At 38.7% G+C, this 16987-nt stretch overlaps 1 protein-coding gene and 2 long non-coding RNA genes across 4 annotated transcripts; 1 reads left to right on the top strand and 2 right to left on the bottom strand.

The window, feature by feature from the left end:
- Positions 1-299: 299 nt before the first annotated feature.
- On the bottom strand, positions 300-3889 carry LOC145549952 (uncharacterized). Of its 2 annotated transcripts, XR_014085745.1 has the most exons (5): positions 3270-3889; positions 3130-3193; positions 2970-3029; positions 2338-2748; positions 300-2266 (listed from the first exon to the last, which is right to left on the bottom strand). XR_014085745.1 is itself a non-coding variant. In XM_081602973.1 (4 exons), the coding sequence occupies exons 1-4, from the start codon at positions 3324-3326 to the stop codon at positions 2543-2545; spliced, it is 387 nt and encodes a 128-aa protein (XP_081459099.1). In that variant the 5' UTR covers positions 3327-3889; the 3' UTR covers positions 300-2542. The 2 variants fall into 2 exon arrangements, 1 of the variants encoding a protein (XP_081459099.1); XM_081602973.1 differs by having other exon boundaries at positions 300-2748.
- Positions 3890-10717: 6828 nt separating this feature from the next.
- Positions 10718-12567, bottom strand: LOC145549956 (uncharacterized). Its single transcript, XR_014085754.1, has 2 exons — positions 11963-12567; positions 10718-11655 (listed from the first exon to the last, which is right to left on the bottom strand). It is a non-coding gene; the product is annotated as an uncharacterized LOC145549956 (long non-coding RNA).
- A 392-nt stretch (positions 12568-12959) lies between these two features.
- LOC145549953 (uncharacterized) lies at positions 12960-15390 on the top strand. Its single transcript, XR_014085746.1, has 2 exons — positions 12960-13777; positions 14657-15390. It is a non-coding gene; the product is annotated as an uncharacterized LOC145549953 (long non-coding RNA).
- Positions 15391-16987: the final 1597 nt, after the last annotated feature.

Genomic DNA, 16987 nt, shown 5'->3' with positions numbered 1-16987 from the left:
CAGTCCAACATCTGGTTTGAGGTGATTCCTCTGGAACCTGTTGGAGGAAAAATATCCCAACTTCAGAAAATGAGCTTTAACATAACAGAGCTCTGTGGTTCCTCCTATCAGTACGAGTCAGGGTGGGGAGCTACAGGATCTTCAGAACAAACAGGTCATGATGCTGGGCTATTATCCCTCTGTCTGGACACAGGTTCAATATAACCAGTTTAAAAGCTAAAATGAATGGTTATATGCCAGACATGTGTTATGGAAATTTCATTATCAAGGAATGAGAATCTGTTTCAATAAGAGAAAGATTAACCTTTGTCTTTAAGTTTCTTTATTCGAAGGAAAAAGCGTTCGAAGACCCCTCTCACTGAGCGCAGTCAGGAGAAGAGCCCTGAGCAACACACATCACATCGTTATATAGTCACAGCAAGACAAAGACCCTCCCAAAGTCTGATGTTATCGCTACTGCCAGATGGCCACATAAACACCCTGACCCCCTCCTCATGAACTATCTCTCACCTCTTGGAGGAAATGATTTTATGGCAGGAAAGATAGCTGATAAGGATTTCAGGAGGAACTTCTAACACTTCTTTGTCAGTTCATGGGTTCAGGTCAAACAGGGTACAAACTACATTCCACACATCAGTCCTTTAAGACAATCATCAGATCAAGCATTTTATCCAAGATGTCTTCAGGTCCCTTCTGCTATCACAGTTGCGGATACATCTAAACATTATCTGCAAACTTATTTAATGGACAAACACATCTTGCAGAAATACGAAAACAAAGCAGATATTAGTAAATAAATGGTAAAAAGTATCATCAGTTCCTTCAAGAATGAAATAAGACTGAAAACGAAATTTTCTATTACACATGGAAAACTGGGAAGCACTCCATGTCATGATGTTCAGAATTTAGGTCTCATGTCATATCAAGGTGTCAGCATTGCAGCCAGTGGGCTGAGGGAGGAAATACAGCTTTATTTTGTAGCAATTCAAGAGCTACCAGCTTTTATCGCTTCAAAAAAAAATCATCAGCACAGAAACTCCAAAGCACACAAAGCTTTAGTTTGGGGACCACCTAACCCAGGGGTCCCCAAACTACGGCCCGCAGGCCAGATCCGGCCCACCTCCACATTTGGTCCGGCCCCTTGAACACATGTATATATATATTTTGTCATATTACCCCCAAGAATTTAAAACTACTTTCATCCCTGTATAAAACTGTATGTAAAGCTCAGTTTAATTAAGCATCTGTAACAACAATAAAGAGATTTGGTAAAACACAATGTGCATCGAGGTAAAGTCAGTGTCTGGCAAAAAACAAGTTCCTGCAAGGAGGAGCCATAATGTTAAATTCCCACCACACTTTCTCATGAACTAAAACACTTCTAAAACATGACAAAAACAATATAATAGCAGAACTAGCATGACCTAGATTAAACATATTTCAATAATATGCAAAAGAAAACCATATCAACATATTTTATAAAATGCATAAATATATGCAAATCCAAATGTATGTCAGTTATGACATCACTCTCTCTGTGATGTAATAATATCATTCTCTTTTGTTATGACATCATAAAACTGTCTCTAAGTACTTGAACGTTCCCAAGATCTTTCATTCGAGCACTGAAGAAAGACTGGAGACTTTTAAAACTTGTGGTTAGGATTAGAGTGCGGGTTTTGAGATGGACAATAACCTCATTGACGAAATTGAGGAATTTTACATCAGGGTTCAAAGGAGGAGGATAAGAGATTTGAGTACAGAGGAGTTGCTAGGAGAAATAGCGGAATTGATGCAGACTCTTAAAAGATCTTACAATTTAAATGAGTCGGATGAAGGGGAAATAGTGGAAGCGATTCTTCAAAATTTTAATCGAGAAGTGCCGCAGCAGCAGCGTGCAAGCTGGAGTATGTGGAGCTTTTTGACCGATTGTGGAGAGTCATTTATGAGCGGGTTGAGTTTTGGGGCAGCTGCAGGCATTGTTCTGATTGTATGTAAAAAACTTCTGTCCTAAACTGTTCTGTCCTCTTCTGAATCTGGATGGAGCTTGAGGGAGGGGTCCCCGTCGACCTCATCTTCAGTTGCAGAACCTGGCTCTTGGGACGTGGAATGTCTCCTCTCTGGTAGAGATTGGGAGAGGGGTTCCTGCCTCAAGTGGAGGAGTTTATGTATCTGGAGATCTTGTTCACAAATGAGGGAGAAAGGGAGCAGCAGATCGACAGGCGGATTGGGGCAGTGTCTGCTGTGAAGCAGGCGCTGTACCGGTCTGTAGTGGTGAAGAGAGAGCAGAGTCAAACATAGACAGCTCTCGATTTACCAGTCGATCTACTTTCCCACCTCATCTATGGTCATGAGCTTTGGGTCATGACCAAACGAACGAGATCACGGATACAAGCGACCAAAATGGGTTTCCTATGCAGGGTGTCTGGGCTCTCCCTTAGAAATAGGGTGAGAAGCTCCAACATCCGGGAACGACTCAGAGTAGAGCCGCTGCATCTCCAAGTTGAGAGGACCCAGTTGAGGTCCTGGTCAGGGCGTCTGGTCAGGATGCCTCCTGGACGCCTCCCTGATGAAGTGTTGCGGGCACGTCCCACTGGGAGGAGGCCCCAAGGAAGACCCAGGACATGCTGGAGGGACTATGTCTCTCGGCTGGCCTGGGAATGCCTTGGGATTCCCCCCGAGGAGCTGGAAGAAGTGGCTGGGGAGAGGGAAGTCTGGGCCTCCTTTCTGAAGCTGCTACCCCATGACCTAGAAACAGCGGAGGAAAATGGACGGATGGACAGAGGTTTTTGTTATCATGCAGTTTCTAAGGGTTCGGCATGTAAGAGGATGAGGAGGTTCTAAATACAATTTTACGGATGGTTTGTCACTTTCACTTGTTTTGCATGACCTGTGGAGGGTCAAAGGTCAAGTTTTATTCACCTATTAGTTGTTTTCTCTGTTTAATTCACTGAAATTGATTCACTTACCTGGGGATTTTATTGTTTCTTCGGTGGAAACTGAAATCCTGGGTACGCCTCGCTGTTTTCCTGCAAAAAAGGAGGAGAAAGGTTACTACTTATCTGACAAAATGAATACAAACACAATAGAAGAAAAGACTAAATAGATTCCTCAAAGTGAGGTCCTTACCTGGGGCCTTGGGACTTTCTGTTTGGAAGCCACGTCGTCTACTGGGTCTTTTGGACCTTCTTTCCTGCCATGAAGAGAAAATTACATTACTCACCTAGAATGTATTGCTTCTTTTTGTAATGGACAACCAGGTTGTTTACCTGTAATTTTGGGGTTTCTTTGGTTACCTGCAGCATCCCCTGAATTGGGTGGTTCATTTGGAGGTACTGGTTATAAAAAGTTTAGATACTTTGACTGTAATGTGGGCTGCACAGTGGCACAGTTGGTAGAGCTGTTGCCTTGCAGCAGGAAGGTTCTGGGTTCAATTCCCGGCCCCGGTCTTTCTGCATGGAGTTTGCATGTTCTCCCTGTGCATGCGTGGGTTTTCTCCGGGTACTCTGGTTTCCTCCCACAGTCCAAAAACATGACTGACAGGTTAATTGGTCTCTCTAAATTGTCCCTAGGTGTGAGTGTGTGTGCATGGTTGTTTGTCCTGTCTGTCTCTGTGTTGCCCTGTGACAGACTGGTGACCTGTGACCCCGCCTCTTGCCCGGAACGTTAGCTGGAGATGGGCACCAGCAAGGACATGGGTGGATGGATAATTAATTATTAAGTTTACATGTTCTCCCTGTGTATGATGGGTTCTCTCATCCCATAGTCCAAAAGCATGACTGTCAAGTTAATTGGCCTCTCCAAATTCTCCCTAGGTGTGTGCATGGTTGTTTGTCCTGTGACTTTGTAATGAAGAGAGCTTCATTACTGGGTCTACTTTTACTTAAATCGCTGTATAGCACTTTAAATGCACTTTTTGCACTTTATTAACAAGCACTTTATTTAGCACTGCACTTTAAGCAGAGATTTGCACATAAATAACAATTTGTACATGAGAAGTTTTAATTGTATTTATTGAGGGTTTTAGTAATTAGCAGGTAGCCTTTTGTTCTGGGCTCTGCACAGCTGCTCCTCATTGGAAAGTGAGCTGGTTGCCTGTGGAGGGAGGATAATTGTTACTCAGAGCAATGAGCTACTGGTGGGTAAATCTGAACAAATGTGTGTGCATAATCTGTAAAGTGTGGAGTGCTGATATTGAGTGACTCACCTGTCTTTTCTGTGTCCTCTCCAGGGTGTTTGGGCAAATACTACCCCGGGGGTCCAGACACCATTTATAGGTTCTGGGAGAGGCCATTGAGGAGTGTGGGGAGATAATCGTTTATGGGTTTTTGTGGTGTTTCATTTGGTGTAGGATAAAATATGAAATATTTATAAAAAGTAAATTTAAATGTTTATATTTATTAAAGTGTATTTTATTTAAATAGGTGGAGATTTGTTAAGGGAGATCCCACTGTGAAGTGGAAGTGGTTGAGTCCAACACAGCTGAGACTATTTAAGCCTTCAGTTTTCACCTGTGGAAGGATTGTCTGTGTATTGATGCTGTGAGGAGAATAAACCCACTGCTGTTACCACCTGACTCTGCCTCCTGAAATCTTCTTCATCGTAAAATCCAACCGCAAAAACGGCCGCCTTGGTACAGACTTTCAGCTGCCCCCATCCTGGCATCTCTTCGATCCGCCATCCCTTTCTTCCCACCACTGACTCTCGTCAGCTCTCCCCTGCTGATCTCGTCGTGAACTCCTCTGACCGGATCATCTTTTCCAGCTCACCTCCAGGAGAATGCCGTCACCAGTCTGCCAGGGTTGCTCACTTCTGTATGTCTCATCTCACAGCTGGCTCTCCAGCCTCATCATCCGGCAACCTCGCTGTTTTTCATTCAACATTTGTTTGAAAAATCTTTACTTTTCCCATTTTCCAATTCCCCTTATTCATTTAGTATTTCCTTATTTTCTTATTTATCACATTCTATTTCCCCGCAAAACTTAGGAAAAAAATAAATGCAAATGAGGAGAGGCACGTCATCAGGCTACAACTTCCCCAATTGGTTGTTTAGCGTCACACCCATACTTTGCTTCAAGAAAGATGGCGACCTACTAACGGGTTATCAATAAGCTGAAGCTCATTAACTTCATTAGAAAATAGTGTTATTACTCCTGACTTTAGTTTTCGTGTGGCCGCTCAGACAGAACGTGTTTCAGTTGGCGGCTCTCATGGACTCAGAGCTTCACCGTCGGGAGTTTTTATAGTTTGAACGAAGCGGCCGCTGAAGTTGGCTTACGATTGAAGGTTCGGGACACCTTCGTAGCTACCAGCTGTGATCCAACTATAAGGAGCAACTTTACTGTACATCGTAAGTGAATTGCAATATCCAGAGGCAGCTCTACGGAGCATCGGGCTGAAAGAATGAGAGTGGAGAGCCTTGGAGATCTGCATCGGAGGCCATCTTTCAGACATGCACCGTTGCTGTCCGTCCAGGATCCTCCGGTTGCCCAGACGTTACACGGTAAGCTACTAACGCTGATGTTTGTTTTCCAACTACAGTCATATTTAATCAATAGGGCTCAATTACGATCGTGGAAGGTTTTGAGTTGATCTCGGCAGTAGGTGACAAACTGAACGCCTCCAGGATGTTGAGACCAGCACGTCCTCTGATCCAATACATCTTATTAAGGATAAAATCAACAAAACGTGTTCAAATTAATGGCCCAACAGGTTGATTAAAGACAGTAAAAAGGTAGGAGTGGTTTCGAGTCGATCGCCTTGTTTTACCTTTGTAAACAGACAACCTGAATACAGTGACCTTTAGTGAGGATACAGAATGGAGAATGGATAAAAGCTGAACTCCTGCTACAATCTTTGCCTCTCTTGGTTACATCCCTGAGGTGTGCCAAGTGTGGCCCACATGCATATAAAGTAAATATGACTATTAATTTAAGTATTTCTTTGTATGTATAACTTGCCCACCTTAGTTTCCCTGTTTTTGGTCAACATGTGCCTCAACATTTGGTTACTGTTCCTTAGAGGTGGACAGAGGACCCACAATTTGTACTCTAGGAATAACAGTAGCACTTCAACATGTTTTTACTCAAAGTAAATCGTAGCTGAATAAGAAATTAAACAAGAGTAAAGAAGCATTTGGTAAAAAGTTGATCAGTACTGAGTAACTGATCAAGTTATCAATTATTTCATATCTAAAAAAATTACACAATTAGAAGGCCCAAAATATTAAGTTCAGTGGAAATGTTGGTATTTTAAAGACAAAATGAAAAATTTGTTTAAATAATAGTGATGCCTCATAATAAAATGACTTGAGTAAAAGTAAAAAGTTCAGCATAGTAAGAGTATTCCTAAAAGTTCATTTGAGTTTCAAAACGTTACTCAACTATATTTAAGTAAATGTAATTAGTCACTCCTAAACTCTGCCCTTCTGAGGGAACAGGAGAAGGAACTGTTAAGGAAATAAATTAATCTTATTTTGATACTAAACATTGTTTCAATTAACAAATGAATCATAACACCCAGAACATATTCTGTTATGTTTATTCAAGGGTGAAGGAACAGAATGACTGGAGATCCTGGCTGAGAGGGACCAGGGCTGACAGTGAGGAGAACCGTCTGCACTGTGAGCAGCACCAGAACTCCTGATGGGTCTCCTTCAGAAAGAACCAGAGAGACGGCCGACCTCCACAGAGAAGAGTTCACCCAAACATCAGAGAAAATATTAATGCTGGTGCTCAACAGAGCAGCCTCTTTTCTTAAGCCCAACACACACAGGGTGTTGTGGCCCTGATTAAAAACCTGGTAACTTCAATTTAACTGAAACACAGAACATCCAGAAATGTGATGAGCTTCAGCTATAGAGTGGAAATGACAGTGAGATGAAAACATGTGTCTATATCACTCTGTTATACAGGACATTAACATTTTAAAGTGCTTGTTCCAGAGCCCCTGATACAAACGATAGCATTAGCTCATCCATCAGACATTTACTGAGGCCTGAAACATGCAGGGCAGACGACCTGAGGACTGACTGGTTAAACTATTTCACTGACACTTCAGATTGCAGATTTCCAATTGAAGGCGTCCGTAAATGAACACAATCATTATTCAATAAACCAAGCTGTGTAAAATAACTGCTAGGGTTGCTATTAAGAACCCAATATGTCATGTTTGTTCATTTCTACGTTGTCGTACATACAAGGTACGACAACGTTTAGCTTCATGTTGAAGAATCTTCAGCGTAATGAAACCAAAAAATAAAATGGGTCCAAAACTTTCAATCTGTATTCTATTTTTGTAGCTTTGTTCTATTAAGATTGTTTCGTTTATTTTAAGCCACAAACAAACGATAATTTTATTGTCTCTGGGACGTGAAAACATGAGATTTGATTAAATTAGAACTTCACATATTAGAAGGAACACAGATTTCATAATAATCAGTTTATTTATTCAAAACGGTAAAATACAGACGGTTCATGCATATCAATGGTATAAGAACAGACACATTTTTTTAAATGAATGTGTCACCAGTGCATTTGGCCGAGTGTTCCTGCTCCAGAAAGGTGAAGGTATCTGGTCATCCTGAAGCTGTGAGCCCACTGGGAGTCTGAAGGGAAACACTGAGACCAGAGGCCTGCAGGATGGTCTGCATCTGAAAACATACATGATAGAAACATTAATAAATGTGCTGCGCCAAAAAGCTGTACTTTTGACCTGGTGGCGATGGAACCAGTTATGGTAGATCTGAACTTTGGTTTGATGACCTAAATATGAGAAGCTTCAGACTGACAGGAGTTAGGGTAAAGCCACATCTTGTGAAGTTGGGATATTTTTCCTCCAACAGGATCCAGAGGAATAGCAACAAACCAGAAGTTGGACTAGAATTTATTTCAATGTCATTTGTGAATGTCAGCTTCTCATTTTCAACGGTGCATATGCATGTGGGCCACACTTGGCACACCTCAGGGATGTAACCAAGAGAGGCAAAGATTGTAGCAGGAGTTCAGCTTTTATCCATTCTCCATTCTGTACCCTCACTAAAGGTCACTGTATTCAGGTTGTCTGTTTACAAAGGTAAAACAAGGCGATCGACTCGAAACCACTCCTACCTTTTTACTGTCTTTAATCAACCTGTTGGGCCATTAATTTGAACACGTTTTGTTGATTTTATCCTTAATAAGATGTATTGGATCAGAGGACGTGCTGGTCTCAACATCCTGGAGGCGTTCAGTTTGTCACCTATTACCGAGATCAACTCAAAACCTTCCACGATCGTAATTGAGCCCTATTGATTAAATATGACTGTAGTTGGAAAACAAACATCAGCGTTAGTAGCTTACCGTGTAACGTCTGGGCAACCGGAGGATCCTGGACGGACAGCAACGGTGCATGTCTGAAAGATGGCCTCCGATGCAGATCTCCAAGGCTCTCCACTCTCATTCTTTCAGCCCGATGCTCCATAGAGCTGCTTCTAGATATTGCAGATCACTTACAATGTACAGTAAAGTTGCTCCTTATAGTTGGATCACAGCTGGTAGCTACGAAGGTGTCCCGAACCTTCAATCGTAAGCCAACTTCAGCGGCCGCTTCGTTCAAACTATAAAAACTCCCGACGGTGAAGCTTTGAGTCCATGAGAGCCGCCAACTGAAACACGTTCTGTCTGAGCGGCCACACGAAAACTAAAGTCAGGAGTAATAACACTATTTTCTAATGAAGTTAATGAGCTTCAGCTTATTGATAACCCGTTAGTAGGTCGCCATCTTTCTTGAAGCAAAGTATGGGTGTGACGCTAACCAACCAATTGGCGAAGTTGTAGCCTGATGACGTACCTCTCCTCATTTCCATTTATTTTTTTTCCTAAGTTTTGCGGGGAAATAGAATGTGATAAATAAGAAAATACTAAATGAATAAGGGAAATTGGAAAATGGGAAAAGTAAAGATTTTTCAAACAAATGTTGAATGAAAAATAGATAAAAGAAAATTGGGTAAATAAAAAAGGGATATATGAGAAATTGATTAATGAAACTGGGAAATAGAAAATCGGGTTAAAGGAAAAAGGAAATCAAAAAATGTTTAAATTACAAAATAGATTAATGAAAAATGGGTAAATAGATAAAGGGCTAAAGGAAAAATGGACAAATGAAAAATAGATTAATGAAAAATAGATAAATGAAAAAGAGAAATAGATAATCTGAAAAATAAATAAATGAAAAAATTGGGTTAATATAAAAGGGAAATTGAAAAGTGGTTAATTGAAAAATAAATTAATGAAAAATGGGTAAATGGATAAATAAAAAATAGATAAATGAAAAAGAGAAATTGGGAAATTGATATGAAAAATAAAGAAATGAAAAATGGGGTTAATGAAAAAGCTAAATTAAAAAATGGCTAAATGAAAAATAGATTAATGAAAAGTGGGTAAATGAAAAATAGATTAAGGAAAAAAGGGAAATTGAGAAATTGATATGAAAAATAAATAAATGAAAAAATGGGTTAATGAAAAAGCTAAATTTAACAAATTATTTATTTATTTCACTCATTTTCTTCATTTTTTGATTTATTTTACTCATTTTTTATTTATTTCACCCATTGATTCATTTATTTAATTTTGGCTGAAATGGCTCTCCATAGGAGTGTGAACCACATGACAGAAAAAGCTACATTCTATAAATACAACTTCCTCTTTCAAAAAATCAAATATATCAAAGAATCAAATATAGCCTGATATCCTCTACTTCCCGAATCCTTTTTCTGTAAATCAACAATATCAAATTTCATTTTCATATTACTAAGGTTCCTAATAAGCTTATTTCTCTGAATCAGATAATTCCGACACCTCAAAATAACATGTTCCACTGTCTCAATAGTCTTACACACATTTTTTCAAGAGCCAATATGCTATAACAGAATTGTACAAATTGTCAGTACATTCAAAGTTTACATGCTAATGAAAATTAGCACAATAAAACAATAGGTACACTTTAGAGGAAATGTAAAAAATGTTTCACCAAGGACAGAGTATCGTTTTAATACAATGTCACAGTATTCCAGTATTACTGCAGACAAACTAACATTTCTTCTTCCTAAGAACAGTGAGGATCAACAACAGAACATTCCCATTCACTGCACTTTACAGAAAACTACAAAAAAGAACAACAGAGCAATTAAACAGAGAAAGCATTTGTATTTTAAAGAGTACAGAAAAGGGCAAAGAAAAAATAAGATTTACAATTTTAAGATGTTGTGGATGCGCTATGTATGTGACATAATCAGAAATGATGACTGGATGCCTGGGGTGGAAAAACATTTCTGGGTGTTGTTGTGAGAAATAAATGTTAAAACTTCCTGCTCGTTGCCTTCTCCCGGGTCCATGATGTCGTGTGTAAAAGCAGAACCTCAAGGTCAACACAACAATCACTGTTCAATATACAATCATTCAGAATTTATTCAACCAATCAAATGCATAAAATCACATAGCTCATCATAATCATCAGAAACCACAAACCAAGACATCAATTACCTGAGACAAAGACAAAAATACGGGGACGCATTTCGAGGACGCACCTGTTCCCAGAGATTGCCATGGGGCGGACCCCAGCGATCTGAGCAACTGTTCCGGTTCCAAGCCTTTTCTAAGGAGGTGTGTTCCCCTCTCTACGGTATGTAAATGAGAAGGAATGCATTTTTGCCTGGCTGCAGAGTGTAGAGTTTTTATGAAAAAAGTATAAATTGCGACAAACAAAGCCTCCATGGAGTTACAACATGAAGCTGAATGATTGTTATAGTAATAATCATAAAAGTCATAATAAAATTGATAATTATTTCTGAAACCAACTTAAGTTTGTTAATGCCTTTACTGCACTGTATATAATTAAACAAAGATAATTAATAAGCAAACTTACCACCAACTAGGAAGACATAGCAGCCTTCGTCCCATCGGGCTCCTTTTGTGACCCACATTTAATTTCCTTGTCCAGTTGTGTTGTCATCTAACTCGTACTAACTAGGACGTCAACAGCTATTATCAAGGCCCCCTCAACTTTTAAGGCAATATTATGCGAGTAAAAATGGCGAATTTGAACAGCGTCTGTTATCTTACCTGGATTCAAGGCTTTTCGTCTATTTAAGGCGTTTCTTTTTGATGAAAGTAAGCAATACCGCCACCATCTGGTCTGGAGTATGAACTGGAGATAATGCCATTGACTTGTAAATCTTACAAGTGAAAATTGATTGGATAAAGATAGCTTCCGTGTTTGTTAAAAAACTGAAAGCAACAGATCATATTCAGAGATGTAAAACTAAAGATACCTGCTACATTTAGTGTTAAGGACAAGTTTTATTTTTGTTGTAGAACCTCTGTCACTAAACTGTCATTGATATGTTGAGGCATGAATATATTACTTCGTTAAACAACATTATATCAAGACCCACTATAAGGATTTTTTTTCTTTGCCATTGTTAACAAAAATAGTAAAAGATCATTAAGGCGTGATCTATATTATTTTGGAGAAAGCATGAAGCAGTGGGGAGATCAGTGTTGATTCAACAGCAGGAAGAAGACTGAACGAAAGTAGCATCCACAATGATGTGAGGACAAATTCTGGAAAGGGAGTGATGTTACAGGTTGTCTTTCACTTTAACTGCAGATGTTGACCCTTGAAAAAGGGACAATTGCAAGAGAAGAAATGAGCAGAGACGAAATCAGTGCGCCTTCACTTACTCTTGTATTGAATGTAAAGAGCAGAACACAGAAATCTCTTCTCATACAATTATTAGTTATTTAACAATATTTAAACATGTCACTGAATTAATGTTCTTACTGTCAGAAGTACATTAATAAGGAAAAAAGTAGAAACATCAAAATGAACAGTACATTACTTCTACTTCTTCATAAAAATCACAATTGTTCTCACAAATCAAACTGCTAGATGCCGAACAGAACATATCTGTTAACCTGCTGACCGTGGTCTGAAGACACAGGGGAGATCTTCCTCCATGGCCGAAGTCTCTACTTCAGGGTTATCTCCCTCACGTGCCTTGAACATGAATCACTCGGTGTCTCGGAGGTGGTTGGAGGTTAACTTTTAATAACTCCAGCTAACAGGTGAAAGCTGCACAGACTTTTCTTACAGCCGCTGCTCCGGTTGTCGTCTAGACTCACTACGCCACATAGACCATCTCTCCCTCGCTCCTCAAGAATGCAGGGTTTTAGTACGCAGCGCCCCCTTTAGACCGGAGGACGACTGCCACACATCTCATTCACCCACACACAGCATACACACAACTCACTGAACTAATCATCACATACAGTGGAGACACTTTCCGCAACATATCGCTAAAGGCTTACTGCCGTTAGTAACAGCTAAGTAGTGTAACACTGCGTAGTGATCTAAATCAGTGTCACCATAATATAGGAGGTCGTGGGTAGAGAAAGAGCATACACTGAGAGGGAATAGCGTGGCTGTTATGGAGAGCCATTTCAGCCAAAATTAAATAAATAAATAAATGGGTGAAATAAATAAAAAATGAGTAAAATAAATCAAAAAATGAAGAAAATGAGTGAAATAAATAAATAATTTGTTAAATAAATAATTTAGCTTTTTCATTAACCCATTTTTTCATTTATTTATTTTTCATATTATCAATTTCTCAATTTCCCTTTTTTCATTAATCTATTTTTCATTTACCCACTTTTCATTAATCTATTTTTCATTTAACCATTTTTTAATTTAGCTTTTTCATTAACCCCATTTTTCATTTCTTTATTTTTCATATTATCAATTTCCCAATTTCTCTTTTTCATTAATCTATTTTTTATTTATCCCTTTATCCATTTACCCATTTTTCATTAATTTATTTTTCAATTAACCTCTTTTCAATTTCCCTATTTTACTAACCCAATTTTTTCATTTATTTATTTTTCATATTATCAATTTCTCTATTTCTCTTTTTCATTAATCTATTTTTCATTAATCTATTTTTCATTTGTCAATTTTTCATTTATCCCTTTATCTATTTACCCATTTTTCATTAATCTATTTTTTAATTTAAACATTTTTTGATTTCCTTTTTCCTTTAACCCGATTTTCTATTTCCCAGTTTCATTAATCAATTTATCATATATCCCTTTTTTATTTACCCAATTTTCTTTTATCTATTTTTCATTCAACATTTGTTTGAAAAATCTTTACTTTTCCCATTTTCCAATTCCCCTTATTTATTTAGTATTTCCTTATTTTCTTATTTATCACATTCTATTTCCCCGCAAAACTTAGGGAAAAAATAAATGCAAATGAGGAGAGGCACGTCATCAGGCTACAACTTCCCCAATTGGTTGGTTAGCGTCACACCCATACTTTGCTTCAAGAAAGATGGCGACCTACTAACGGGTTATCAATAAGCTGAAGCTCATTAACTTCATTAGAAAATCGTGTTATTACTCCTGACTTTAGTTCTCGTGTGGCCGCTCAGACAGAACGTGTTTCAGTTGGCGGCTCTCATGGACTCAGAGCTTTTATAGTTTGAACGAAGCGGCCGCTGAAGTTGGCTTACGATTGAAGGTTCGGGACACCTTCGTAGCTACCAGCTGTGATCCAACTATAAGGAGCAACTTTACTGTACATCGTAAGTGAACTGCAATATCCAGAGGCAGCTCCACGGACCATCGGGCTGAAAGAATGAGAGTGGAGAGCCTTGGAGATCTGCATCGGAGGCCATCTTTCAGACATGCACCGCTGCTGTCCGTCCAGGATCCTCCGGTTGCCCAGACGTTGCACGGTAAGCTACTAACGCTGATGTTTGTTTTCCAACTACAGTCATATTTAATCAATAGGGCTCAATTACGATCGTGGGAGGGTTTGAGTTGATCTCGGCAGTAGGTGACAAACTGAACATCTCCAGGATGTTGAGACCAGCACGTCCTCTGATCCAATACATCTTATTAAGGATAAAATCAACAAAACGTGTTCAAATTAATGGCCCAACAGGTTGATTAAAGACAGTAAAAAGGTAGGAGTGGTTTCGAGTCGATCGCCTTGTTTTACCTTTGTAAACAGACAACCGGAATACAGTGACCTTTAGTGAGGGTACAGAATGGAGAATGGATAAAAGCTGAACTCCTGCTACAATCTTTGCCTCTCTTGGTTACATCCCTGAGGTGTGCCAAGTGTGGCCCACATGCATATAAAGTAAATATGACTATTAATTTAAGTATTTCTTTGTATGTATAACTTGCCCACCTTAGTTTCCCTGTTTTTGGTCAACGTGTGCCTCAACATGTGGTTACTGTTCCTTAGAGGGGCCTTCTAATTACACAATTAGAAGGCCCAAAATATTAAGTTCAGTGGAAATGTTGGTATTTTAAAGACAAAATGAAAAATTAGTTTAAATAATAGTGATGCCTCATAATAAAATGACTTGAGTAAAAGTAAAAAGTTCAGCATAGTAAGAGTATTTCTAAAAGTTCATTTGAGTTTCAAAAAGTTACTCAACTATATTTAAGTAAATGTAATTAGTCGCTCCTAAACTTTGCCGTTCTGAGGGAATAGGAGACGGAACTGTTAAGGAAATAAATTAATCTTATTTTGATACTAAACATTGTTTCAATTAACAAATGAATCATAACACCCAGAACATATTCTGTTATGTTTATTCAAGGGTGAAGGAACAGAATGACTGGAGATCCTGGCTGAGAGGGACCAGGGCTGACAGTGAGGAGAACCGTCTGCACTGTGAGCAGCACCAGAACTCCTGATGGGTCTCCTTCAGGAAGAACCAGAGAGACGGCCGACCTCCACAGAGAAGAGTTCACCCAAACATCAGAGGAAAAATGAATGCTGGTGCTCAACAGAGCAGCCTCTTTTCTTAAGCCCAACACACACAGGGTGTTGTGGCCCTGATTAAAAACCTGCTAACTTCAATTTAACTGAAACACAGAACATCCAGAAATGTGATGAACTTCAGCTATAGAGTGGAAATGACACAGTGAGATGAAAACATTTGTCTATATCACTCTGTTATACAGGACATTAACATTTTAAAGTGTTTGTTCCAGAGCCCCTGATACAAACGATAGCATTAGCTCATCCATCAGACATTTACTGAGGCCTGAAACATGCAGGGCAGACGACCTGAGGACTGACTGGTTAAACTATTTCACTGACACTTCAGATTGCAGATTTCCAATTGAAGGCGTCTGTAAATGAACACAATCATTATTCAATAAATCAAGCTGTGTAAAATAACTGCTAGGGTTGCTATTAAGAACCCAATATGTCATGTTTGTTCATTTCTATGTTGTCGTACATATAAGGTACGACAATGTTTAGCTTCATGTTGAAGAATCTTCAGTGTAATGAAACCAAAAAATAAAACGGGTCCAAAACTTTCAATCTGTATTCTATTTTTGTAGCTTTGTTCTATTAAGATTGTTTCGTTTACTTTAAGCCACAAACGATCATTTTATTGTCTCTGGGACGTGAAAACATGAGATTTGATTAAATTAGAACTTGACAGATTAGAAGGAACACAGATTTCATAATAATCAAACAGTTTGTTTATTCAAAACGGTAAAATACAAATGGTTAATGCATATCAATGGTATAAGAACAGACACATTTTTTTAAATGAATGTGTCACCAGTGCATTTGGCCGAGTGTTCCTGCTCCAGAAAGGTGAAGGTATCTGGTCATCCTGAAGCTGTGAGCCCACTGGGAGTCTGAAGGGAAACACTGAGACCAGAGGCCTGCAGGATGGTCTGCATCTGAAAACATACATGATGGAAACATTAATAAATGTGCTGCGCCAAAAAGCTGCACTTTTGACCTGGTGGCGATGGAACCAGTTATGGTAGATCTGAACTTTGGTTTGATGACCTAAATATGAGAAGCTTCAGACTGACAGGAGTTAGGTTGAAGCCACATCTTGTGAATTTATTGATTAAATATGACTGTAGTTGGAAAACAAACATCAGCGTTAGTAGCTTACCGTGCAACGTCTGGGCAACCGGAGGATCCTGGACGGACAGCAGCGGTGCATGTCTGAAAGATGGCCTCCGATGCAGATCTCCAAGGCTCTCCACTCTCATTCTTTCAGCCCGATGGTCCGTAGAGCTGCCTCTGGATATTGCAGTTCACTTACGATGTACAGTAAAGTTGCTCCTTATAGTTGGATCACAGCTGGTAGCTACGAAGGTGTCCCGAACCTTCAATCGTAAGCCAACTTCAGCGGCCGCTTCGTTCAAACTATAAAAGCTCTGAGTCCATGAGAGCCGCCAACTGAAACACGTTCTGTCTGAGCGGCCACACGAGAACTAAAGTCAGGAGTAATAACACTATTTTCTAATGAAGTTAATGAGCTTCAGCTTATTGATAACCCGTTAGTAGGTCGCCATCTTTCTTGAAGCAAAGTATGGGTGTGACGCTAACCAACCAATTGGGGAAGTTGTAGCCTGATGACGTGCCTCTCCTCATTTGCATTTATTTTTTCCCTAAGTTTTGCGGGGAAATAGAATGTGATAAATAAGAAAATAAGGAAATACTAAATAAATAAGGGGAATTGGAAAATGGGAAAAGTAAAGATTTTTCAAACAAATGTTGAATGAAAAATAGATAAAAGAAAATTGGGTAAATAAAAAAGGGATATATGATAAATTGATTAATGAAACTGGGAAATAGAAAATCGGGTTAAAGGAAAAAGGAAATCAAAAAATGTTTAAATTAAAAAATAGATTAATGAAAAATGGGTAAATAGATAAAGGGATAAATGAAAAATGGACAAATGAAAAATAGATTAATGAAAAATAGATTAATGAAAAAAGGGAAATTGAGAAATTGATAATATGAAAAATAAATAAATGAAAAAATGGGTTAATGAAAAAGCTAAATTATTTATTTAACAAATTATTTATTTATTTCACTCATTTTCTTCATTTTTTGATTTATTTTACTCATTTTTTATTTATTTCACCCATTTATTTATTTATTTTGG

Source organism: Poecilia reticulata, chromosome 22, assembly GCF_904066995.2.
Source record: "Poecilia reticulata chromosome 22, P_reticulata-male-v2, whole genome shotgun sequence".
NCBI classification, from domain to species: domain Eukaryota; kingdom Metazoa; phylum Chordata; class Actinopteri; order Cyprinodontiformes; family Poeciliidae; genus Poecilia; species Poecilia reticulata.
The sequence above is the reverse complement of the archived record's forward strand: the minus strand, read 5'-3'. Positions and strand labels throughout refer to the sequence as shown.

Excerpts from the sequence above, each read along its gene's own strand:
- LOC145549952 (XM_081602973.1), bottom strand. The coding sequence starts at position 3,326 with ATGAACCACCCAATTCAGGGGATGCTGCAGGTAACCAAAGAAACCCCA. Across the intron at positions 3,030-3,129 it reads AGAAAGTCCCAAGGCCCCAG|GAAAACAGCGAGGCGTACCC; the intron begins GTAAGGACCTCA and ends CCTTTTTTGCAG. Across the intron at positions 2,749-2,969 it reads AGAAACAATAAAATCCCCAG|GTCATGGGGTAGCAGCTTCA; the intron begins GTAAGTGAATCA and ends CGCTGTTTCTAG.